The sequence below is a fragment of the Sylvia atricapilla genome, chromosome 6 (genome assembly GCF_009819655.1).
Source record: "Sylvia atricapilla isolate bSylAtr1 chromosome 6, bSylAtr1.pri, whole genome shotgun sequence".
NCBI lineage: Eukaryota > Metazoa > Chordata > Aves > Passeriformes > Sylviidae > Sylvia > Sylvia atricapilla.
Genome location: NC_089145.1, coordinates 7,023,182 through 7,050,397, shown reverse-complemented (window position 1 = coordinate 7,050,397; position 27,216 = coordinate 7,023,182). Strand labels below are relative to the sequence as shown.

The 27,216-nt window shown below is 39.4% G+C and overlaps 1 protein-coding gene across 2 annotated transcripts in view; it reads right to left on the bottom strand.

Annotated features, from left to right (window-relative positions):
- Positions 1-27,216, bottom strand: part of NELL1 (neural EGFL like 1) — a 297,295-nt gene that overhangs the window by 3,875 nt on the left and 266,204 nt on the right. Inside the window, exons 15-17 of one of the 2 annotated variants that reach the window (XM_066320542.1) lie at positions 15,517-15,657; positions 6,768-6,961; positions 1,744-1,920 (exon numbers count right to left, since the gene is read on the bottom strand). In XM_066320542.1, the coding sequence (XP_066176639.1) occupies positions 1,744-1,920; positions 6,768-6,961; positions 15,517-15,657 (512 nt within the window). The remainder of the gene's footprint in view (positions 1-1,743; positions 1,921-6,767; positions 6,962-15,516; positions 15,658-27,216) is intronic. The other variant, XM_066320543.1, reaches the window with a different exon arrangement.

Below are 27,216 nucleotides of genomic sequence, written 5' to 3'. Positions count from 1 at the left end.
GCCAATATCAACATTATTGTCAGCTCCTAAAGGAGTGGTTAGAGCAATACCATTTGTGTTTCATTTAATTCCATTATTTATTTATTTTAAATTTTATTATTATTTTTATTGGGGGGGGGAACACAAAAAAAAAAAAAAAAAAACCAAAAACAAAAAAAACCCACAAAAAAACCCAAACAAAATAAAAAAAAAAAAAAAAAACCAAAAAAAAACAAAAAAAAAAAACACCACAAAAAAACCACCCTCCCCCCCAAAAAAAACTGCAGCAGTTTAGTAGATAGAGACATGGAGAAGACAGAAACCTCAGGTCACTTCTGCAGAGTTTTTCTCTGTGTGTCTAAATTTAACCTGGAAAGGTGTTCAGTAACTTGCTCTCTAAACACTTCAGATTATGAGAACATCACACACTGCAGAGAACCTTACATACAACACTGATGCAGGGCATCACTGTCTTACAGCTCTGGATGTTATCCCAATCATAAAATTAGGCAAGAAACTACAAGCCACAACCTCAATACTCACTCTATGCATTATGGATAATTACCTTGTGGCAGTAACTTAGCTTTGAATGTAATTTCCTTCCTGATGCTCAGACACCTCTTGATTAGTAACACATATAAAGACTATGTTATACAGACAGCTATAAATGGAAAACTGATAATTTTAATGAACTTCATTGATGCACTAATTGGTACATCTGTGGAAAACCTAAGGCTTTAAGGGAATTATCTATAGTGTCTAATGAGAAAATAAGTGTTAGTTATTTTGTATGTTTTTCTAGTAAGTTCAGTCTTCTTTTTCTTTCTTTATTTTGTTAAGTTTTTCTAATTTAAACAGTGGCACTGGCACTCCATGTTTCCAGATTTGCAGAATTTAAATAAATCAATAAATAAATTTATTGTTCCTTTTGACAAGACAGGCCCACAAGATGTAACTAAAATCTGAAACTTCCTCAAACAACTCCACCACATGTGTAAAAGCTTTGAAAGAGTCATCAAAAGATCAGACAACCTCATAAAGTTTCTCAAAAGCAGATTAATGCTAAAATTACTGTAGTGTTGAGGTTTCCAAGCTTTTGTCAAGCTTTCAGTTTTTCTCATTAGAGAAGTCATAATCCTTATTGCTGGAACTCTGGTCACTGAGAATTTCAGACTTTCTGTGCTGACAGGCACTGACCCCCCAAGAAAACACTGCATTTCACCTGAGGCCATGGAGAAGGCTTCCAAAATTGAGTGATAGCACTGGGATTATGGGTGTGTAGTTTGAATAGAAGTGTGTAATATCACAGGGTGGAAAACGCAGAGTTTAAGGTTTTAGTATATAGTAATATATATAAAGCAAGATGGAGGTTTTAGGGCTGAGACCTAAAAAACCCTCTTCTTTTTCACCTTCTTCTTCATGGGTCTGGGTGGTATTTTGTAATTGGATAGAAAAGTCCACATTGTGGGCCAGGGGTGGTTGGTTATTGGGTTAAAAGTAAAAATAATTGAGGTGTCATTTCTTAGCTCGACAGTTTATGCTTAAAAGGCCTTGTAGAGAGAGAGATAGGGGTCATTTTTTAGTTTGTTAGCTAGAAGTGCTGCAGAACTCATGGTTTGTGAGCCCGTAATGTAGACAAGAATTAATAAACATCTGTCTGAACAAGAAACACCATCCCCAGCATTTAATCCCGACCCTGGCAAAAAGAAGATAAAACATGACATCTTATTATTCTTACTGCTATCCAAACTGCTTTGCTCATACCAGGCAACGGCACTGCTGGCAGCTGTAGGTCCAGTTGTCCCCGCTGCGGTAGAGCTTGTGGCCGGTCTGGTCGAGGCACTGGCTGGTGACACGGGTGTCACACTCCGGGCAGCAGAAGAGGTCAGCGCTGGGGCTCCCGCAGTCACAGGCGGTTCTCCGGCAGAAAATCCTCCCATCCTGCCAGGACACACGGCCCTGACGTTAGCCACGAGCTGCCAGGTAAGGGCACAAGCCACCCAGCCACCCAAGTAAGGCCACAAGGTGTGTAGCTCGAAGGACACAACCTCTTTGGCTTGTTAATTGTCAGCAAATGTTAATTTCTTTGTACTCCACGCCAATAAGGACTGGACCTTGCCTGTCATAGCAGTACTATCCCAGTTTCTCTCAGTGCATGGATCCAATTCTGTCTGAGCCTGAGATCACTGTTTTCCTGTCCCCAGCCAACTGAATTTAAAAGCATTCAGTATCTCAGTGAAATACAGTGAAGCAATTTCATATCTCATTGGTTACATCAACAAAGTCTTCAAGCCATTGTCACTCTAATACATATAATATTTATTTAGCATTATTTTCACTGAATGTACCACTGTGAAGAAAAGAAGTTGAATAAAGTTGGTCCCTTTAACTGAATCAGAGCAAAATATAGCACAATCCCAGTAGCATTAATTGTCCTTTATTCTGACCTCTGTGTCTGTCCCACATCTGGATTTTGAGTACACCAGTTTAAAGATAAAAGAACTTACCATCATTCATTATAATTCAGTGCATGCATTACAGAGAGCCTGGATAAAGCTATATTCTGCTTTAGATCACAACTATACAACTCCTAAAGCAACTCCATTCATTTCACTGCAGTTTTCCCTAGCCTCATGGGAACTTTGTTCTGAGTCTATTATCTGATGTAAGGAAGAGAATTTCATTGCACCAAATATAGGAACACCTTTCAACCCAAGGGAACTTATTTCCTCTGATCCTTGAAAAAAATCCTTTATTTCTAATAAGAGTGAGTGCAGCCCAGGATGTCTTTTCCACAGGCAGACAAAACAGCCATAAGCACAGCAAAGGATGACAGAATGGTTTGGCTTGGAAGCGACACTAAAGCTCATCTTGTTCTAGCCCCCCCCGCCATGGGCCACTGGGTTGCTCAGCTTGTAGCATGGGGGGGTCACTGCTTCTGACCTGATATAGGAACCAAGGTTTGGTTCCTGTTTTAAAGCAAAGCCAATGCAACATGCAGAAAATGCAAAAATGCAAAAAAACCCCAATGCAACATGTACAAAATCAGCGTCAGGGGTTCACCATGCCATGTCAGTTCAGTGTCACTGCTGCATTTCATCACGGTTTTGAATGGATTAGAATACTCCTTGCTATTGTAAAAACAATTATCATTATTTCTCATGCCTAACAAGCAAAGCTGAAGGCTACACAGAATTATGAGAAAGTAGAAAACATGCCCGGTTAACAAGAATCTGAACCCCTTTTGCCAACTGCAGGGCATGTATTACTCTACAGGCTTTGTTCAGCATTGTATCAAACTAAGATAAGTATTCTGTATTAGTGGCTAGATTGCCACTTTAGCTGTGGGAGGAGGGATAAACAAGCTTTATCTCCTTGCTCAGCAGCCTGAGCAAACCACAAGGAAGAATGGCAGTAGCCCATTTTCTTAGTTATGGGTTTGGCCAGGTCCAGCTGCACATCAAAAGCCAGCTTAGCCCAGCAGCTCTGTCAGGATGACCTCCTGATGCTCCAGGCATGTAGGGCTGTGACAGGAATCCAGGGAACCTCAACCGTGGCAGTCCCTCTCCTCTTCTGTGCTGATTAATAATGGCTAACAACAGCCTGTCTGCTTAAAAGCAATTCAGTTTCTAAGCTTTCAAGATCAGTTTTCAAAATTCCCCTTTTGGCTGGTGACACTGCTGGTAATTCTCTGCTTCCCTGAGCATGTTCCACGTTGCCTTTACTCTCCCTAATTCAGAACACTGAAAAGACCTGATGATTTGTCCAGAGAACTTTTGGTAATCATAATACACTGCTACTCTGTGCATCTGTGTTTTGTGTACAAATTCACTAGCTCTATACCTTTCAAAAAACATTTTTATCCCTATACTGCAGTGACACAAAGCCTCATAAGCTACACTATCTCATGTGCATCTTTGCAGCTCAGCTGTAGCCCTGAGAAATATATAGAAAATTGAGAAATACATATAGAAAACCTTATTTTTTTAGGTGAGTAATAACATACAGCATCTTATTACTATCTCTTCCTTCCCACCTTCCACACTGAATCAGTTCTACATTCTTCAAAAGCATCGGGGGTATGAACATAAAATTGTTTTTATCAAAGGAAAAACTGACACACAAGAGAATTGCTGCTGGGAGTGGTTCAGGTTTTCACAGAGCCCCAAAGCCAGTTTGGAAAGAAATCAGACCCTGCAAAAACTAAACCACCTCATGGTTCTCACCCTCAGGAACACACATCAGATTGGCAGACCCCCCCTGCTCCCAGAGCTTTTTAACACAGGGAAGAGAGGGTTGTGTTAAACAGAAGACAAACTCAAAAGCCCAGACACAGCCAGACTCCACAGCCAGGCTTTGCTTTTTTTTACATGAGAGCACAACAGCTTCCCACCCCAGTTTCTGCCTTAAATCTGATGGTCTGTTAAATCTACAATAGTTCAGAAAGCTGCCTATACAAGACATGCCAAATATACTTAAGGAACAATGTTAATTTGGAGTTTTGAGAATTTATGATTTTTCTAAACTTTATGTACATTTTAATGGACGAGAATGGTTTGAAGACACTAGGTCCAGTGAAACACTGAAATGGCCTGTGCTTCAATAATGACATTTTGCTTCATTATACAAACGAAGCAATATAATTTCCTATATTCCATAGTCTTCTTCTTCACAAATAGCTTTGAAGTTCATTAAGTAAGGTTAATTTCCTTTGCACCAGATCGTGAGTTAAAATATTTTAAAGATGTTAACTATGTGTTTCAGCCAATTCCTTTGCCAGAAGAACTACAGCAAAAGAAAAGCAAGTTTCATTTCAAAACTGAAATGCCCATTTGCTTCTTGGACAAAATAAGTCAGTAGGATCATTGCGAAGTTTGAGGAAGTAGTATAAGGAATGGTTTAGTTACATTTTGCCCTTTTCCTCACTGCAAACTGAGCAGGCTGCAAAAGATCAAGCAGGGCCAGTTCTCCATGAACTGCATGAAAGGGAGAGATTTGAGAAGTAGTCTGGTGTGTTGGAAACTATCACGATGTATAAAAATGTATTTCAACAAACACTGAATGAAGACTTTAGATTCTGCCTGAGATATGAGATATAAGGAATTCTTCCTGTTTTCCCCTGTTCTACAGACAAAAATTTGCTCTTGAAACAGGCAGCTACTGGAAGGAAATTAAATGCAAATGTTAATTCACAGAGGGAAAAAGTGAAGTGAGGAAGACATATAGTAAGAGTCATAACAACAGCATCAGGCTCAGTTTAAACTATGTGCTGGTTAATAATTTCTGTATTTTCACATACTAGTAAGAACATTCAACATAAGAAATACATGCAATGAGAAATAGCAAATAAAACAAATTGCAAGCAATCTAAAATGTGAATACTAATAGTTATAATTCTGCAAAGGCAGACCAGATGTCTTCACATATATTAAACTGCTTATTCTATTGACTGGAAATCCTTTCATAAGCTTGCCAGTTCCCCAAGATTACCATAAAAGCTTGATATATATTCAGTAAAGTTGTACACTTCAGCTTCTGAAAGGAGGAGTTTTAGGGAGCTTGAGGCTACTTGAAGTAAAAAATACAGCAACTAACAAGAACATATTCCCTACTGAGCCCAAACCAGCAGTGTACTTTTTAGGCTGTATTTGCTCTGAAGTCTTAATTTTCCCTTCTGCTATACCACTGCAAAACAGAAAAGATGAGGCTTTCAACTTCTGGCAACTTCAAAACACCTCTTTCCCTTTGTTCCTCCTCAAACCCTCTCATGCTTCTCTGGCTCTCAAGCATTGAGATATGGAGGCCAATTCCCATGCTCCATCTTCAGCTTCTCACAGAGGCCAAAACTTAATTTTCCTTGAACTCATGTACAGGCCTATAGTGCTCTGCTGTGCCTTTGGACAGCTTTACCCACACTATGAACAAATCAGGTCAAAGTGACCATAAAAGACCAACCACCTCAGATTAGGGTGTTTCTAAAATTCTTCTGATTTCAAAGAGAGCATTTCTCTGCTAGCTAGTGAAAGTCAAGAAAGCAGAGCTAAATGTTCCTCTAACTTGGTAACCATACCAAGAAGAAAAAAGAAAAAGGTAAATTTAGGGGGGTGGGGGGAAAAAAGCCCCCACAACAAAAAAACCTCACCCTGATCTAGATGTTAACTCTTTAAGGTACATTCACTAATACAAGCAGTGGCAGCTGCACTTCTCAAGAGGGAGACCTGCCAACACAGCCAAGGAAAAAGCTGGCCTTCACCCTGCTTCACTTGGAGGAAATTAAGTGCCTGTTGCTGGCTCTTCTGACCTTTGACTCCTGCTCAGACCTTTCCTCTCACCCAGCTAATTCAAATGTATTCCAAGCAAAGGGAAACACAGCCAACAGGGCGTGGGCTCACCTCAGTGCTGAGAGATGCATATTCATACGGAAGAGAAATTAGAATCAGTTTTCAGTATTTCCAGTAAGTGTGCTGGACCCTGCACATTGTGTTAAAGGGTAATGCAAGACCCTCTTCAAGGCACGATCTGAAATTCTCTGCCCACAGGGTGACATGGCAGAAGCCCAGCAGGGTTAGTCATTACTCAGTTAGGTGTGTGGTTGTGCAAATTAAGAAAATAAACGCCTTCCCAGAAGAATATCCCCATCCCAGCTCCAGTGCCCACAGCACAGCTTACCTTTTGCCTCAGTGCCTTGGGCTTAGGCTAATATTTCAGCCTAGCACTGCAATATTGGGTTTCTGACACGAGCCCAGAGAACTGAAGGACCCCTGATGCCCAGGCCAGCTGGATCTCACCTTGCAGGAGCAAACGGAGCATCTGTCCTCTCTCAGGGTCCACACCTGCCCGTTCCGCTTGAAGCCACCCTCGTGGGGACAGTCTCCAGTGCAAGAGGGTCCCGATGGACAGAGGCAGTCAAACCCTCCTGCCAGGTTCACACAGGCTGAATCATTCCAACAGGTGTGGATCTTTAAGGCACACTCATCGATATCTGCAAAACAGCAGATTTATCAAAGCTTTGGGCGCATTTTCCATGGGACAAGTTTTATTTCTGCATTCAGTAATTATCACTTATTCTGCCTTGCTGGTGGATGAGGGTGCATTCTCCTCTGCATCTTCCAGTTTGACTTGGTAGAAGTGAAGCAAGTTTTTAGGTTATTCTTCAGCATTTATTTTGATTCTACAAAGAGTTCTTAAATGATCTCCATCAGGCTGAATTGCAAATGCTGAGTCTAGGGTACCTCAGTGGAACCATGTATCAGTGACAAGCTTGAAGCTTTAGATAAGGGTGCACACTCATTTCCCAGAGGCTGGAAACCAGCAAGCAGAGTGACTTTCTGTTAACTAGACAACTCTCTGTTCTGGGTTTTACATCAAAATAGAAGTGCATTGTTCTTCATAATTTCCTAGCACAAGCAACATTCCCCACACTAAAAGCAGTCAGTTGCATCTCCTTCCAGTTGTTGGAAGGTATAAGTGAATGGGGAAAAAAAAAAAAAAAGGAAATAAAAAGAACTCAGAGGCACCTGATACACACACACACTCACAAAGAAAGTTTCAAAGCTATGCAGTATGATTTAGCAATGACACAAAGAATAGGTGACAAGAGAAAATCATTATACACCAGAGAAAAACGAATTACAGTATCCCATTAAATTTGCTTTTGGAGGGTAAAATATAATTATGCAATATGAATTTATCTAGGGAGTTCATGCAGTGTTCTTTTTCTTGCAATGAAAGTTATTAGATTTTTAAGCACATTGTTAAAAACTGCTGTTTCTTTCAGACATAACTTTGGACTTTTCTTAAGCAATATATTGACAAATTGTCCAGACGAAATACCAGTAAACTGGTGGGTCTTTTTTGTTCCAACACAAAAATTGTAATCAACAGTGGAAGGAAGGGTGGAAAAGAAAATCCTTTAGAAGCATGTGATGGTTTTTGTTATGAAAATTCCAGAACACTATTAGATGAATTCAGAAATTACAAAGAAGAACCACCATATCTATCATATGAAATGGCCTTATGGCTAATGTGAAATTTTAACTGTTCAGTATTACCCAACTGTACTTTTAACTTGTCTCTAAACAAACAAAGTCAAAAGAATTCACAAATAAAAATTACCTAAAGTCTGATTTAGGTGGGATGTGATGGCCAGTGGCCTTACTTTTTGGACAAGTGGCACAAGTTCATGAGTTATCACCTCAAAATGTCTATCTTAAAAAGACTAAGAATTCTCTCATTCTGTTGAAGGAAACTCTTTGTAACAATTAAACCACTAAATTTAGTCTGGTCTGGATAGCACAATTCCTAATTTCAATTCATAAATACTTCAGGAACAAGTGGAAATGTGGTCATGCCCTTGGGTTTGATTAAATGTGAAAATCAGTCTGCACAACCAAGTCAAAGCTTCGGGTTGCCAGAAAATGGCTGTTCCTTGTTCTGCTCACAGATCCAAAGGCCAGCTGCAGGCAATTTCACTGCCTTCACAGGGCTTCACTCCTGGGTGAGTCTGTGGGCCAGTCCTTTGCAAGAAACATCCCCAGTGGCCTGACAGCATGATTCAATTGCTCATCACTCAGACTTGCCTAAAAATGGTGCATTTTGCTGTCCTGAAAGTCTTAATTTCCAGAGAAGAACATTATTCCTCTAGTGCACAACTTAGCCATAACTGAGTACTTGAAATATTCGCTACTGGTGGTGAAAAAAGGTGCAGCACTTAGAAAAATTAAAACTTGTAGCTCATTGTTTGACAAGTGCCAGAGTACTGCAGAAAGTAAAAGGCATGAAGACTGACATGAAGAGAACTATTAATGAACTGGTATAAAATGAATTATATCCAAATACCTACTGTAAAACTTAGAATGTTCTTAAAGATATCCCATTTCCCTTTCAATAGACTTTGACTTAAATTTTTTTTTGTTGAAAACAAAGGTATAAATGAAGCATTCACTTTGCCTTTGGTGGTTTCAACAAGCATCATCAATATTGTCTTCCCTACCACATTAAGAGCTCTTTGACTACAATCTTTATGGGATGTAGTAGAATAACAGTGCAGATTAGAGGGGTAGCTTTCACAGTTCAAAACTAAAAGGATTTCACAGATGAATATTAAGCCATATTGCCTACAGAGTTGCATTTAATTGCTTTACTTATGACACTGAAATCTAATTCTGTTTCTATGTAATTTAACAGATTTATGAAAGCCAGATGTTAGCAATTATAGAAACTAACATTATTCATGTTCTCAGTAGTGCAGACCTGTTCACACAAAGCCAACTTAATTTCCTATGCATATGCAGAAAGGAAGAACCCCCTATTTATGTACCTCTGCTGCTGCTCTCCATTTAGCAGACATGAAAAGGGTGTCCCCACTAAGAGCAGCCCAAACTGGTAAGTGGGAGATTCTTGACAAAGAATCAAGCAAAGCAGGAACATAAATTCCTAATTGCTATGTGGCTTTTTGGTTCTTTATGCAAATAATAGTTTGCTAGTTTTTTATGGTTTTTATTATTTAGAAGTTTTACTTACTAATCAGATATAAAATGCTTGGACACTGCACTCATTTTCAGCTGAACTTTAAATAGAATTAATTTTCTAAGAATATCCCTTTGGCAGTTTTTTTGCCGTTGGTTGCATTTCCTAAAGTCAGAATAAACAATATTCCCAGTAACTTGAGGGGGAAAAGTTATAACATAGTTTTGTCCCTTTCACTCCTTCAGCTTTAAATCAGATTGGGGGGGGTAGGGAAGGGAAAAAAATCCCAGCCAAATGCTCCCACATTGTTAGTTCTCAGGTACAGAAAGTATTTCATTTTAATGAAGATCAAATGGCTATATCAGCGTGAGATCAGCACGTAGATGGCTCTGCAAAGCACAAAAGAAAATACTTGAATTTAGTGTGAAATTTCTCTTCAACAACTGGAATCCACGTGTCAACTTAGGTGCTGAAAAATTAGCCTAGTTCAGTTGTCCAAACCAATAATTTAGAGAATGTGAAAACTATGACAAGACTTTTGCATTTAGCTTATTTTTGCAGTATTCAAATCCTTGCCGAGCTCAAATTCTCCACATCCCATCAGGTTTCATCTGCTTTCCCAGAACTGCTCTGAGAAGATGCAGGCCCAAAACTGGAACATGTAAAGATGGGCAAGGCAAAACTGCCCACAAATCTCATTTCCCATTATAACACCACAAAGTAGGAAGGAGATAAAATATGAATTTATAAATCAAGCTACACTTGAAGAACGCTGGAAATAGTAAAGAGACTTCGTATTCTTTCTCTACATATAAAGAACAAAACATCTGTCTCTACATTTGGAGGGATTAATTCTTTCATGGATCCTGTCAACCTATAGAAACAATCTGATTTTCACACCTGAAACAGGATTTTGCAATTTGATTCACTGCACTGGGGTTCTCTGTGGCAAAAACTACTGATTAACCTAAACAGAAGTGGCAGAGCTTTCCTTTCCCTCTCCAGACAGTTCCTTTTCAAGAAGTGAGGACACAGTGGAAACAGCAGAAACTCGCTCATACTGCAAAGCTCTCCACAATTTTCTATCAACAACCCAGCCAGCAGCAAAGGGACTTTGCACAACTGATCAAGATCTTCACTCTTCAACCTCTCCAGTCAGTGCTTTTACAAACAAATGCACGGCCCTAAGTACCTGAGCACACACACATTTTAGCAATCAAGTCACGTTTTGTGGATGAGAAAAAGAAAGAAAACAAACCACCCAAGATGTGCTCATTTCCAATATACTCTCAAAGTACACGGATAGCACAGTAATGTGGGCAGACAAGAAAACAGAATCAAAATGGAAGCAAATAATCCCCTGAGACGCAATTTCCTTTTCCATCCTTTTTTGGCTGTAATGAGAACTAATTTGCCTCAGATATTATGAGAGTTCCCACGGCCACTGCATTTGAATCAGGTAGAAGACAAGCATGACTGTACATATCAACACAAGTTCATTAACTCGGTTTCACTGAAATTTCAAATCAATCCCCAGCTACTTCATTTCTTAGTTTTCAAGGCTATTCAGGTTTTAATTGTAAGACTTTTCCATAGCACCTTAATAAATGTGTGCAAGCAAGCCATGCAGTGCGGTGCTCTGTATTATCATGATAAGCTGCTGCAGAAGAAAGAACCCTAGTAACGTGCTAATTTTAACTGTTATGGTACATTAAACCATTACAGTCTATTGTTAACATGAAAAATGTGTGCTGGGCTCCCAAACCAATGTATATACAAGTTAACTAAACACTGTTTTGACAAATCATTTTTCACAGGCAACTTGTCACTTAATGATTTTTGCCTTCTTTCTAAATCAAAGTTATTTGGAGTTGTCTTTGAAAAAAACATCACCAAACTGATTCATTTTTAGCTAGAAAATATTTTATGACAGTACTTTTATTCTATAGAGACATAAGGGTCTATTAAAGAACGGTGCATAGTAAAATCAGATTCCGAATAAAGAATTTACTAAAGCTTTCTAAAAATACAGAAAGGACTAAGCACAATTACCTTGAAGACATGCAACTCAAATTTCTGTCAGAATACAAAAATTAGAATTTACTAGATGGAAAGTAAGATAATCTTCATCTTACTGGATAAAATCCACTGACATCAACTGTGGAGCTTTAAGAAATTCTATGAGAAGAACAGAAGAAAATTGCAAAATAGGAAGTTCTAGTTGGTCTTGCATTCTCTGTACCACATGCAAACCTTTCTGCCTACACAGTCTTTCCCTACCAACAGATAGGAAAGTAATTCTCAGGCATGTGTGATGATTTTTAAAGGATAGGTCTTCCTTTTGTGTGATACAGAAAAGGGGAAAAACAAGCAAAATCTAACCTCCTTTGCTTTTACTTTCTAATCTGGATTAGAGGTAGCACTTCAGTATACCATGGAACACATGTAAACTCCAGGAACTGATTTAAAGTCCATTTAGATTTGATCCACAAGCACTGCTGCACCTAACTTTTGTGAGTAACCTGTGGAGTTTTCTTTCATGAGCTCTTGAGTCCTACCTTTTTCCAACTCTCATACCAGCAACTCTAATCCTGCAGTGAGGTCTAGCTACACTACCTTTCAGGCTGAAATAAATGGTGAATCCTATAGGGATTTGGTGGGAAGAGGATCTTTGTTAAGCTTCCCTACAAAATTTGCAGTGAATCTTAAAGAAAAAGAAGAAATAAACAAATTTTGACAGGCACTGCTGCCTTGGCTGTTGTTCCTTCTGTGGGTGCAAGTCCCAGTGTAGGAAACAAGGAACACAAGTCATTATAAAAAGAAAATAGAATCAGTAAATCTGCACTCCAGAAAGTGGAAGCATCTCACTTAGAGATGGAGATTGAAAAGCATAATTTGCTTTGGTTTTTTTGGGTTTGTTTTTTTTTATCAGTAGTCATAAACACTGTATCACAACAGCTCATGGTTCTCTATGAAGTATTATTGTTTCTTTACCTCAGATTGCAGCAAAGCTCCTATTACAAAATTTAAAACAAACCAAACAAACAAACAACGCAGCAGCTGTAGCCTACAGGTTTTAATTGCCAAGCAAACTTTGGTAGCAACTTCATACAGCAATTGTCTTTTGTCTGCAAGCAGTATTCTTAATAACACATTGTGAAAGACCAGGGGCTCATAAAAACACTACTGTGGGAAATCAAATCACATTGCCTTAATTTGAGCCTGCTCACCATCACTATATGAAGCTGACATCCCTGATAAAAGCTGTCTTTGGTTGATATTTTGAGCAATAAAAGAATTTTCCCAGTCTTGAAGGGGCCTGGCTAAGCCACACATCCTCATTATCCAAGCTCTGGTGCAATATTATGACCTTCCCCACCACATCTGCTGATTTACACAATTGTCCCTCACCAGGTGACAAACTTCACTGTTTTCTCTTTGCCAATGAGAATATAGCTTCTAGAAGCACTGAGGTATCCCACTTCCCAAATAGATGCTATTTTTCTTAATGTTTTGCAAGCACTGCAGAGATAGTGCACGCAACGACTCAGCTCCATAACACCTACATAAAAGTGGAGGGGAAAGGGGTTAATCAATATGTACATAATTGTATCCAACAAAGCCTGGGCTTTGGGCAATCTGTCAGAGGTGAGTACTCCCTCTCACTGTCTTGTGATCTTCTTTTTATTATTATTAGTAGCAGTAGTAGTATTTATTGTTATTATTTTCTAGAAAAAGGTTTAATCTTATTTTACTTATGTTTTTAGGCTATTTATTGTTCTCCAAGTTTGTCCTTCAGGGAGGAAGAAGAAATGTTTCAAAACACACTGAAAGGCAATGGCTCATATCCACCTCATGTACACAAATTCAGTATACAATACACCAGGAAAAAAATACTGTTGGTAAGCAGATGAACCCTCTTTTATCTGAAACAGAGTGAAAGACACTGGTTCTGACTCTAAATGCTCCACCATTCAAACAAGCTCTGTAATGTGACATATTAGCTAGAATATGTAGTGTTCTCTCTCTGTTGTTTTACCCAATTCTTACCTGCATTTTTAAAATAAACATCATGGTTTGAAATTTGTCAATATAGGTTAGCAGAGTCTTCCAATTAATTTTTTATTATTTTATTTCATTATACTGGTGAAGCAAAATGGCTTATTTCTCTTCCTCACTGGTACCCTGCAGCAGATGGCTCAGAGAAAGCTATTTCATTAAAATAACCTCACTAATTTCACATTCTGTTTACAGCTTGCATATGGCAAGACGAGCACCTCACCTCACAAACCTCCAGCATGCTGTGCAGGTCAAAATGAGGGCAGCATGTTTTCAGGGAATCTTATTCCTCCAGTCTCCACCAGAGCACAGAAGGTTTGGGGCCCCCTTTTGCAGTGCCCAACCCTCCAGCAGTGGTTCAGTGCAAGCAGTACTGACCTTTCCAGCAGCTGAGCCTACCTGGGGGTCATCCACAGTCTTGCCTGTGTGTCTGTCTTCACCTGACATCAGCCTGGCTCTTGATCTTCTGCTCCCCAAATCAGCTACAGGAGTTTTGGAGGGATGGGGCTCCCCATGTGAATGGTACAAGTAAGCCCCAGAAATGGTAAAAATGCCTCTTACCCTCACTTGCCTCAGGGCTTTTTGAAGGTTATATCATGTTGCTTTGACTCCTCATAAAGAAGGCATTTTCAACATTGCTCCATTCATCACTCATCTTACTACATTCAAATAAACCAGAGGAGAACACTTAACATTTGAGAATTTGTTTAGAAATACATGATGTTCATCTATTTTATCTATGGAGTCATGGAATGCTGTAAAAATTGCCATTTTTTACACAGCCACCCTCTGAAGAAGTTCGCTGCTGTGAATTTATTGAGCTCCCCATCAGCTTAGGACAATGTGTAAAAAGCAAACTTAGCTGGACAATCTACAAAACATGGCTTTGAAAATCATTATCGTTCCTCTGAATTCTTAAATTATGATACTACCTTATCCTAAGGACTTCTAATAGCCGGAATTCTTTTCATAAAAGATGGGAACATTTTTTACAAGCAGATTTATATATTTTTGTTACAAATTGTTATTTTAATTATAGACCTTAAAATCATAAGAAAACACCCTTTGAAGTTATGGACATGATAAATGAAATTTACAGCCTTAAAAAAAAAAAAAACAAAAAAAACCCCCAAAACAACAACAACAACAAAAACAAAAGGAGAAGAGCTTCTATAGAAAACTCATATAATGGACTAGAGATGAAGCAAGCGAAATTCCAAAGAAAGGACATAACACTAGGAGCCAGGTGATCTCTATCTCTACAGAACTTAAAATGGGATTCCTTCTGAAGAGTTTTAAACTCACCTGGATAAAATACCACACAGAAATTATGTATAAGGGTATAAGGCAAAGAAATTAGGTATAAGGCAAATAACTGAAAAGGTGGGAAAACTGCAAGGCAAGGGTAAGAATTACCCCAGAATTACCAGCTTCTTATGGTTTTATTGCTGCTTACTTGTTATAGGGGCACCCAGAGTCCTACAGCCAGTGAGGACAAGGAGCCAGCATTAACTCCTCATGGAGACTTATCCTTTGTCCTCCCACAGAAACAACTGACAAACTCCTTTGCACCCATTAAAAACCCTCTCTGTTCATGCTCTTGGGACCTCATTCTGCAAACGTGGCGCATGGAGAATTTGATGTTATTTGTGTAATCCTAAAAATTAAACGATGAAGATGCTGGAACATGGAAAACAAGCAAACCAAAGCAACACAGACATGCCACAGATGTGTTCTTCCACCACTCTGTTGAAACGTGGAGTTGGAAAACCACCTCCTTCCCCTTTTGTGGCCAGTGATGCTCCTCAGGAAGGCTACTTCCACTTCAGGCCCCAGAGGCACTGTGCTCTGATGGACGGAGCAGTGCAGTGGGTCACAGTTTGGATCCAGACTTTGGGGGCACCCCATCCTGCCCTGAGACACTCAGGAATTCGACAGCAGCTTGGGAACACCATGCACAAGGAGGAAGTGGGGGGGGAAGAAAACAAGGCTCTGCTGATGATTGCTTACCAACACAGGACTCCCCGGAAGGAGAGTAGCTTCCATTGTCATGGAAACCGCTTCTGCACTCACAGTGGTACCACCCTGGGAGGTTAACACAGCGTGAATGGTTGTGACACTCAATGATCCCCTCTGCACACTCATCAATATCTGCCTCAGAGAAAAACACAAGCCAGCCGGGAAATTAATTTCCTTTGACACCAAGACTGTAGGTTTCTTGTTTTTTCTTTTTTTCAAAAATCTTATTGGTTTGCAGGGTTTTTTTAAGATTTCCTTTAATAGACGGATCAAGGTTTATTACAGTTCCAAACAACAGACATTTAAAGCATGACTCACATAACAACAATAAAAATTAACAACAATACATCATGTAATCTGTTACAGACAAGACATTCTTTTACACCATGATTTGTTGAAAATGCAAACCAAACATGCAGATTTTTTTGTTCCCTGTTCCATTTTTTGTTTGCTTTTTAAACTCAGAAATTACATTACATTTAAAGTGTTGCAGAACAGGTTGTCCACTGAAAAGGAAGTTTCAGCAATATTCCTGCTTTACAAACTGCATGTGCCAAGACACCTCGGAATGAAAAAGCATTTTCCTCAGGATTTGTGTTTCCAGCATTCAGCTGGAAATATTGGCAGCTATCTGGAAACGAAGGTGCTCAAAACACTTCACAAACACTGGTTAATCTCTTTTGTTTACATGATCAAAATAAATACCTAGTACAAGTGTAACAGCGTGTGACAAACAGAAAAAGCAGTCCACGTTTCAGCTGCAATAAAATGTTTAGCTGGAAAAGAGTGAGGCAAATGACAACAAGTCTGCAGCAGTGGAAAGATACAGCACGATGAATACCCTGCTGAGTTTCAATAAATGTGCTTTTTTTAGAAAGGGGTTTCTCAATTCCTGTAACATGTTCAATAGAGACTTTGTAATTGCCAGTAACCTTGGCTAATCATGGCTGGCACCTGGCTGCTTCTCCCCTTTGAGCATTTTTCAGCACATTTTGTAGGGTTGTAATTAAAATTAGCAAATTAATTATATGTTAACCTTGTGGTAATTTAAGAAGCCATTATATTTGCATTCTTCTATTCAGCTCAAGCTTTTTTTTTTTTTTTTTTTTTTTTTTTTTTTTTTTTTTTTTTTTTTTAATTTTGGACAGTTTTCAGCTGGGTAACTTATCAATTAAAAGGAGACTCAAATTATTCCCAAATAGTTCCCACTTTCACCCACTGAGATTTTTATTTTCTTGGCACACTTAAAATGTGCATAAAATTGTGCACACCAAACCAAAAAATCTTGGTGGAAATAGGTTTGGAAACTTCATTTAGCTCCACAAGCATCAAAGGACAAATGTCTCATGATCCTGATGCAAGACTGAGTTAAGGTGATTAACTAACCACAGAATGTAGCTTTTATCTCAATTTCCAAAATACATGCACCAATATGGTTTCATAGACTGCACTGGAGTCATATTGATGTACGTGGAAATCGATTTGGATGAGGTATCCTTCAACACAATCCCATTTTCTTACATCTTACAAGCAAATCCGTAGAGAAATTAGATTTTTCCTCATTTCAGTAACAATATTTATTCTTGCTGAAATATGGCTCAGAAACCTAAAAAATGCCAAGATTCGTGTTTGCCCCCACTCAAGCATGAACCAAGTTATCTACATAACAGGGATCATAAACACTATTTATTTCCAGTTTTATTCAGCTCACACCTGACAATACAGTCAATTTTAAAATGCTTTAAGATCTGTCACTGCTGCCACCTTTTCTGTACTTTGTACTTTGTGGAAGCTAATTTTAGTGTTAAAACACTGCAGGAATCTAGCTGTCCATCAACGGTGAGTGCTGCTTGCAAACTTAGACACTTTCAATTCATTACAGCAAATGGAATTTATAACCACGATCTTTTCACATGTCATGGCTGATAAAACAGGTTTAATCCTATTTGGAAAGTGAATGACTTTGCTACTGCAGGTCAATTGCAAATGAATCCTTCTTCTTACTTTCCTTTCTTTCCCAGGGCTCGATTGGAGAATGTTTCTGTTTAAACACTGCTTCCATGTGTCAGTCCTGTACTAGACTTCTATCTGTTCAATCTTACATTTTTAATTTACAAAATCAATAGAGTGTTCCTAAAGTTCATGTCCATAGTTAAGCCTCTCCAAAAAAAGTATATGAGTTAGGCTCATGGCAAAGGACACGAACTGACTTCTCAGAAAGCCTGCCAGGGTACCAAAGCTAAGCAGCACTTTACTCAGTGGAAGAAGAGCCATTAAATTATGTCTCTACATTATGTCAAAAGTAAAATAATACACAGAACTCTTTCAAGACTAGATTTTACTGTGGCAGTACCATACCTGTTCCAGCTTTTGCTCCCTGAGGTGTAGGGAGACACTAACCAATTTCTTCAACCAGCAGAGCTAGGAAAAGAAGACTTGCTTTCAGTTTCGCAGGTTCTTCCCTTAATCCCTCCATCTCCTGAAACCAGTGGAGCTATGCCAGAATTGTGCTACCAACGCTGGGAGCAGTGGGCAAAGGACAAGAGAAGCTGTGTGGGCTTTTTGGGAAAATCTTTCACGACAGACACCACTGGTGTGGAAACAAAGAGTAAAAAAACTCTTCAAGCTCTACCTCCTACCACTACCTCCCCTCTTCTGGTTAAGCTCAGCTTAAGCTCAGCTCTCCCCCTTGCTCCCCAGCCCAGCCTTCTCCTACATACAGGTGCTGGGAGGATGGTGCAGGAAGGAGAATGGGGAAGCAATTTTCCCTCTGCTTCTGCAGCAGGTGAGGATTCCTTTGGCAGCACAGCAGCAGCACGTGATGCGACGTGCATCAAGAGTGGTACAAGGAAAACCTTCAATGGCATCCCCCTTCACCTAACACATTGCTGTTCCTTGAGATGGTTGTACATAAACACCAAAAGGGTTGGAAACACCATGAGGAGCTCTGTAAGCTTCTCCTATGACCCTGTGCATTGTTTGTAGCACATGTATAAGCACAGGTTTGCAGGAACAGGAAAATACAGTGGGTGTTTTAGAAACTGAGATTTAGGATGCTCAGAACACCAAGAGGGAAAAGCAAATAACAGCTTTATAAAATGGTGGGCCATATACCACAACACTATTTAGTTCATTTAATAGACCATTTCCAGCTAGACATCCTGTGTCTTTTCAAAACACATTTTTTGAGCGTTTCTTCTGCACAGAAAAATGTTGATGTGCATAAGAGCCAGTTCAGGGAATTAGAATCAATTCACTTCTCTTCATCATTGCTTTTCCATCTTTAGATTCTAGCACCATATTTGCATACTTGCCTCAGGATAAAAGTATTCCTATCCAAGTCAGGTTTGGGGTTTTGCTACAGAATTTGAGTTAGATACACACTATTTTTGTGTGTTTTGTGTGTGCAGATGCTTACCAGAATGTCCTATAAGTACTTTTCTCTTAAAGCAATATTAAGCTTAAATGTAAGTGTCCAATTCTGACCCGTGAGTGGAAAAAATATAGAAATTCTAACCTTTTTCAAAGGACCACATCAAAACCTGATCCGAAATTCTGTCACTTCACACAAGCCAGAAGAAAGGACTGGTGGGCATCTTTTGGTAGTGTTTTCGTGCGGTGGGTGTTGTCTGCCCTCGGAGCTCCTGGCAGCAGGACAAGCAGTTTTGCATGGGCTTTCTGCACATCCCTGTTAATATCTAGATGCTCCAAAACTAAGTGCTTGTGAGAAACTGCCCATTTAATGTTTCCTTGGGAAGAGAAAAGTTTTAACAATGCCTTAAGTTTTGGCTTTCATGTATTTCACATTCTGTGCTGCCCAGGGGTGCAGTTCTGAGCCTCATGTTAAGTGGTGAGCTCTCTTCACAGAGCAGGGAGACAAAACAAATCCTTTTCCTGCTGGAGACCAAGGACAACTTTCAGGCCCAAAAGCACAAACAAGGGTGGGCTGGAGGGAGGAACAAGAAGGATGGGACCTCACAACCTGCAGCTGGAATTGGGCAATTAAACTCCAATATGCAAATGGACCAAAACTTATAAAAATGTAAGATCTTATGACTGGCCAGCCATTTTGTGACCATTCTTAGTCCACCTTGGGTGTAGTCCTGATCAGAATCCTGTCCTACCCAAGGTGTACTCTAAAGGCCTTTCAGTAAATACCTACTTTATTCTCTAGCTCTATCTAGTTTCTGTTTCAGATCAGTCTTCCTAAGGCATCATTAGAATCTTAATACCCTTTTGCAGTCTCTGGCTAAGTATCAGCGTACCCTTTGCATTACGGGTAGTGTTTTTCATTTCTTCCTCTAATGCAACATAACACATGGCTGCTCTTACCACCATGACACTGTTTTTGTAGGTTTTTTTCATTCAAGCCTTATTATAACACCCATGAAAAAGGAGATCTCAGACAAACCATCCTGTTGCCTGCTTTTACCCCACTCACTGCCATTAGTAAAGAACTGTTAATGGATCTGGCAAACAATCCACTACAGTGGCTTTGCAAATGCTCATAAATGGCACAGTTTTGTATTAAAGAATAAAGGCATCAGTTGGTGTTGTATAAGCTCTTGCAGGATATTAATCCTGTCCTTTAAGGACAGGTCTGTAATTTTTACTTTTAGCAGCTTCTTGCATTATTCATAAAGGTATTTATGCAGACAAGATAAATAGGATAATTTATCTCAAAATAAAACACAATGGCTTCAGAACCCTGTGAAAAAGTAAAATTAAAATAATTCAATCTTTTCTAATGCTCCATCACGTTTAAGTCACTGTGTGATAATACTAAAAGGAAAACTGTTCAGTGTCATGTAACAGCTAGTAATCTACAGTCTCAATGAGACAGAAGAGTTTTATTGTAAAAGTGTCTATTCATCAAACCATTATTGCATTCTTTCTCATGCAAAAAATATACATTCCTTATCTTTAGTTTCCACTGACTAGGAGACCTTTAAGCAGGAAAAATATGCACTAACAAGAAAGGATCACATAGGTCTCAAGCTTCCTGAATTAAAATTGTGCCTTGAAAGCTGACTCCATTGCTTCCAGAACATTTCAGCTTTGTTTTCCACACCATAGTATTTTTCTTCAACAACAAAACACCAGAAAAATGCAACCAGCCGACTGAGGCATTAGTTGTATTTAAAATACAGCCTCTTCTCATCTCCTGCTCCAGTCTAAGCCTCACTTCCAGAAGACAGAGGTATCAAGAAAGAGATGGCACTGACAGCACTGTGCAAACAGTGTCCCTGCTGCAAAGGATTCGTTCGACTATTTCAAATAAACTCTGAAAACAAAGACAATTACTTTGGATGAGAACAGATGAAAAAAATCTCTTTCTCTCTAAAAAAACTCCAACCAACCCTCTCACCTGCCTACCTCTACAGTTTTACATGGACTCATATAAAGGCTGAATTTTACCCTTTATTATTAACCTTTTTATTTTTAATATCATTAAGACTCTATATCAGCTTTGTCAGTTCCCTACAAGAGTGGCCTGCCTGTATTTTCAAACATATGCAATACAAAGCAGAAACACAGGGCCAGCAGCCACCCTTAAAATCTGCTAGATTTTCCCAGTCAGAGTAGGAGGGGGTAAAACTCTCTGACCTCCTCACAGGTTTGCAACTCAGCCTGCCTGGAATACCAAGGATACAGCTGGCACTGCAATTTCGCTGTTAAACAAATGGTAACTCAGAGAACACAGATAACTCTGTAATTAAGTTACATTTGAATAATGACTGGTGGCTGTTGCTCAGCCTCGTGGGATCACTCCATTCTGAAGACAAGAGAGATACTAAAACACCAGGAAGGACAGGAAAGATACCTGTCTGAGAAGTATCCACTGGCATTTTTAATCATCAGTTTTTAGTTTCACAGCTTTAAGTATCTCAGGTGATAAAGACTACCCCCACTTCTGCCTGAAGCCGACAGCAAGCTTTGGAGTAACTGCTTTGGAAAGTTTTCCTTGACATTTAACCTCCTTGTTAATTATGTTCATTTTCACTCATTAAGAGATCCTGGGCAAACAATCTACAGCAAATAACATATTCCTCCCTCTTCAGAAGTCATGGCTGTTTTCACAGACTGATTTTAATTGCTTTATATTTATATTGGCCTTCCCAGTTCCTTCTCAGGCAGGAATAGTTTTGCCTGTATAAATGGTACAGGCTTTGGTCCATTTTCCTATTTTGAGGACACAGTGGTAAACCATAAAATTTTAAATTTCTTAAGACAGTGAATAAAACTCACATTCATGAATAATCAAACCCACACAAACAGTTTAATAGTGTTACAATATGGCTTTCAGGAATTAAATGTGTGCCCATCATCCTTTATATTAAAGAACAGCTGTAATATGCCTTATTGCATAATTTTGGCCTCTTATAAAATATTTAAAAAGTATAAAGATTTTTAATCATTTGGAACTCACATGCAAATTCAGAATGATGATTTCACCAAGAATAAATGGAATAAACCAATATCAGAATAATAACACTGACTAGTTGTACCAGCATTTTTAAGATTAATTCTTTTAATATATAGCGTCTAATTTATTGAAATTAATTTTAGTATTTTATATATTAATACACGGCACAAGATGATGCCTTTATGACTTAAGTGCATGTCTCTCTCATACCCTCATATTCATCAATTTTCATGCTAACTATGCAGCACACTTGGAGTATGCAACCGAAAGATCCGGGATCATTCAAAGAAATCCCACTTCACAAGACTGGTGTCAAAAGAATATTTTCCTCTCATATTTAAATATTACTGGGTGATGTAGCACATAAAAACTGGAACGAGACCATTCAGTAGAAAGCCTGGCAGGGCAAAGAACTATCTCATATTTAGTGTTGCATTTGAGCTCTCATTACAAACAGGATTTTAATGACCACTCCACAAGCCAGAAACAGACTGTGCTCACAATTAGTGGGTTAAGTTTCAACCTGAGGCAGAGACTTGCTGTCAAATTTGAGGCCAGTGGTCAATACCTCTCTGAAACTACATCATCCTGAAAACAGCAGGGCTTCTTGCCCAGTATTTCATGTGCTTCAGCTCTTGGAACAGGATCAGTCAAGCATAATGTAGCTGGGTTGAGGATGGGCATGGGGAACACACAGGTCAAAAGAACCTGTTTGCCAATTCCAGCCATTGCTGAACTAATGACACCAAACTTCAGGACAGAAGTTCAGCTCATTGTCTACTAACACCCTGAACCTGCTGGCAGCATCCTACAGTTCTCCAGGAATGTCCTTTCTTACTCTTTTTGACATGATGCTGTTCCTCAACATTCTGGAGCACTTTGTCAGGACTCCAAATTTAGTATTTTTCTACCTATTTAGGAACAGTGTGTGGTCTTCATGCTACAGTTACTCATGTAAATCAATCTGGTAGCATTTCTGCAGAGAAACTGAACTGCAGACCACTAATAAATCATAGACAACCATGATTTAACATAATATATAAAAATTTATAAAATATATAATAATATCTATTTATTGGCAGAGAGAGATATAATGTGCAATTAACAGGTGAGATAAATAAGGCAGAGAGAGAGAGCTACAAAGAAATTTCCAAAGTTGTCCAAAGCCAATCTGTGAGAAATTTTTCAACTGTGTAATTCCAGTCCACTGTCCTGCCATTTAGGTCACCATTCCCTACAAAAATATTCTCAAGCAACCAGGCAGAGGCAAGGCCAATTTTTGCCACCTTCATGATTCATGAACACGAGCTTTATTTTTTAAGAATGTTCAGTATCTTCACCCACAACTCTTCACCCAACAATTCAATTAAACTGTGATACTGGAGTTGTATCTGCGTATATTATATAGAAGCAACTATTCAGAGTATTAGATATGCACACTAGAATAAAATGAAAACCAAGATCAGTAGGAGAGGTCTGTTGTGTCAATGGATTTTAATCAATGGAGCCCTCAGCACACAGAAGTATTCTTCTACACAGCCAGGAGTATACAGATTTTTAAAAAGCAAGTTCAAACCCTTTATTAAAGCAAACTACTTTCCCATACATAGCTGTTTTAAGCCTATTGAAAGCATAACTGCTGTAAATTCAGATTCATTGAATTTACAATGACTGGCAAAACCATACTAAAAACTTACTACAGATTGCACAATCACATTTCAGAAAGTCTGCATGGCAAAGTACATTAGGCACCTCATAAGAAGACTGATATATCAGTGAGAATAAATAGTACTTTCAGCAAGCAATTTTGGCATCCTGAGATTAAAGAGTTGCACATTCTTTGCCAAGATCACAAAATTTAAGAATAATCACCTAAAGGGGACAGATGGTAAGACAAAATAGCTGATGGGTGCCAACCAGTTCCTTTTGTGCAGCTTGGCACAAAAGGAACTGGGGGTCCTGGTGGACCCCAAGTTGAACAGGAGCCAGAAAGATGACTCTGCTGTGAGGAAGGTGGCTGGTGCCTTCAGCTGCCTTAAATTAAATATTTAAGCTGGCAGGGTGAGGGAGGGGATCCTTGCCACTGCGCAGCTGCTGGAGCCACACCTGAATGCTGGACCCAGTTCTGACCTCCCCAGAACAAGAGAGGGATGGAAGAGCAGTGGAGACCAACCTGTGGGGTTTTTATCTTCTTTTCTTCTGTCAGAACCGGGATTAAACGCTCGTGAGACACTGTTTGTGTTTGAACTCTAATGTTTATTAATTCTTACCTATAGCACAGCCTCACAAGTTTTGAGTTCTAGCTAACAAAATGAAAAATGGCTCTGTCTCTAACTCTTTCCAAGGTCTTTTAAGCTAAGTGTTCAATTATGAAATGACCACTCAATTATTTTTACTTTTAACCCTATAACCAACCACCCATGACCCTCAATGCAGATTTTTCTATCCAATGACAAAATACCACCCAGACCCAGGAAGAAGAAGGTGAAAAAGAAGGACTGGCCTACACCCTAAAACCTCCATCTCCATTTATACATATATTACTGTATTCTGAAACCTTCAGCTCTGTGATATTACACACTTCTATTCACACTACACACCCATAATCCCAGTGCTGTCACTCAATTTTGGAAGCCTTCTCCACGGCCTCAGGTGAAATGCAGTGTTTTCTTGGGGGTCAGTGCCTGTCAGCACAGAAAGTCTGAAATTCTCAGTGCCCAGGGTTCCAACAAACCTTGGGACATGAGGATGAGTGAGGACTGGGGCATCTCTGCCAGGAGGAAAGGCTGAGAGAGCTGGGTCTGTTTAGCCTGGAGAGGAGAAGGCTCAGAGGGGACCCTACAGACACACAGAAATGCCCAAAGGGAAGGTGCCAAGAGGATGGAGCCAGGCTCCCCTCAGCAGTGCCCAGTGACAGGACAGGGGCCCTTGGGCACAAACTGAAGCACAGCAGGGCCCATCTGACACCAGGGAACACTCCTGCAGTGTGAGGCTGCCCAGGGAGGCTGTGGAGTCTCCATCCTAGAGATACTCAAAAGCCACATGGACATGGTCCTGGGCAACTGGCTCCAGGTGGCCATATCTGAGCAAGGGTTTGGACATGGTGACTCCCAGAAGTGCCCTCCAACCTGAGCCATTCTGTCAGTCTCTGATTCTGCCTCAGAAGGAATGCTCACCTGAATGAAAACTACTGAACTACACAGGCTGCAGATTGTTTCGTCAGGGCTACAAAAGATGAATGAAACCTCTCATGAAAGAGGACACTGACAAACAGCATTCTTCACCCAACTTACCAGCTGTCTGCAGTCCAGTGCACTGCACAAAAGGAATCATTCAGGTGACACTGGCTCTATGTATAAAAGCTCCATGGATGAGCCTCAGCATTATTACCCAGTGCCATCAGACCTTATGCACAGTCTCTAGGTACAATGCATAAGCAATATATCACTCCATGTAGGACTTGAAATACTAAGTTTCAACATCAAAGAGTGATAGAAATAGCCTATTATCTTATCTGGAACATCCCATGACAGAGAATAGATGTTCCTTTCCATAAATTCTTCGGTGATTTGCCTCAACCAATTTTAGAATAACTCACATGATGAGTCCTCCCCCACTTCATTGAGATTATACTGCAGCCCCATAGTCCACAGTGTCAGGAAGTTCTTTTGATTGCTTTGATATTTCGATTACTTCTATAAATGAGTATATCAAAACAGCACTTGTCAAAACAACTTCACTGCTAACAGGAGGCAGCAGCTGATGAGAAAATAATAAAGAGCACATTTTCTTCACTGTGGCTGGGTGGCTAAGTGTCAGTCACACTCCTTAAAATTCCCATGTATACCACTGTGCCAAAGGGCACAAGAAGCAAATCCAAATTACAGGTTTAGATTATAATAGTGTGCACATCCTATAGCACCCCTGAGAATTTAATAATAATGAGAAATATTTCAATTAGTTTTTTTTAAATCTTGAACTGATTAACAGCTTCAGAAAAGCATTTTCATTCATACAGTAATAAATTCTCCCAAGGAAGCAAATCCCCAAACAAGCAGTATAAAATGAGCTCTTGAAATCATAAGCAGAATAATGTAAAGCTCTCTGCATCCTTAATTAGGGATGAAAATGGTTCAGGAAGGGCTGATCAATAAAGTGCAAATGATAAAAATGCATACTTTTAGAGAATGTGTGAACATAGTTTCATAAAAAGATGGAATCTGTGGTGGGTCTTCCATACAGCACACTGAATTGCAACTGCTTTCATCAAGGGAAGATCCCCAGCCACGCTGGAATACATATATTTATTTCTGATCGTAAGAAGGGTGCACAAAAAAGACCCTGTAATAGATACCAAATAACAGAAGCCTGGAAGAAGGCTGCTTAAAAGAAATCAAGAAATCTTGCACCACTTTGCCTATCTCCTTGTTTTCATCGTGCAGGTAAAAGCCATTCTCTATTTTGGTCTGCTGGAACTTTCTCCAGCTCCAGCACCTTCCATCTGTTCCCCACCAGTGCAGTTAAATTTACCCACATTCCCAACTCTGTCACACCATGTGCACAGCCCCAAAAAGCATAAAAAGCCCTTTGGTGCTGTGACTTCCCACACCAAAGCAGGAAGTGTGAGAAACATGAAATAAGTGTGCTTTCCCAGTTAAACCTGCACTGTGCCACCATTTCACTTCATCATCAGTCAGCACGTTGCCAAAAAATCTACAAAAATTTACTAAACCAACACAATGTATCCAGTGACACCTTCAGAATAAAGGTGAGGATTCACCTCATATGCTCAACTGTGCTGTGCATCCTCAGGAGTCAACGGGCTGATACAGACTTTAAAACACTGACTGCTTAATTAATGTCTTCTGTTTTCTTCAGCACCTCACACCAGAATTTGCCCCTGTAAATTATTTGTTCTGTGGAATACATTTAAAAGTTGTAAACATTTATACATACGTACTTTCAATCAAGCTAGAAAGATTCTGCCCCCCCCTCCCCCCCCCAAAAAAAATTCCAAAAGTCTTAAAACCTTTCTTAAAGTGAAGTTCCTATTTCACATGTACTTCTAAATCTAATTAAGGAGAGTAAAATACACCAGTGTCTGTAAAAGCACAATTTTGCATCCAGTGTTTCTTCCAGGTGAAAAACTCAGTCATTACTCTCACCCTTCTTTTTAAATAGTGCAATGAATATTTCCAAATAAATAAGAAGTGCCTTTTCTCTTAGCATAAAATGTGCTTTTTGAAAGCATATGCTTTCTCTTT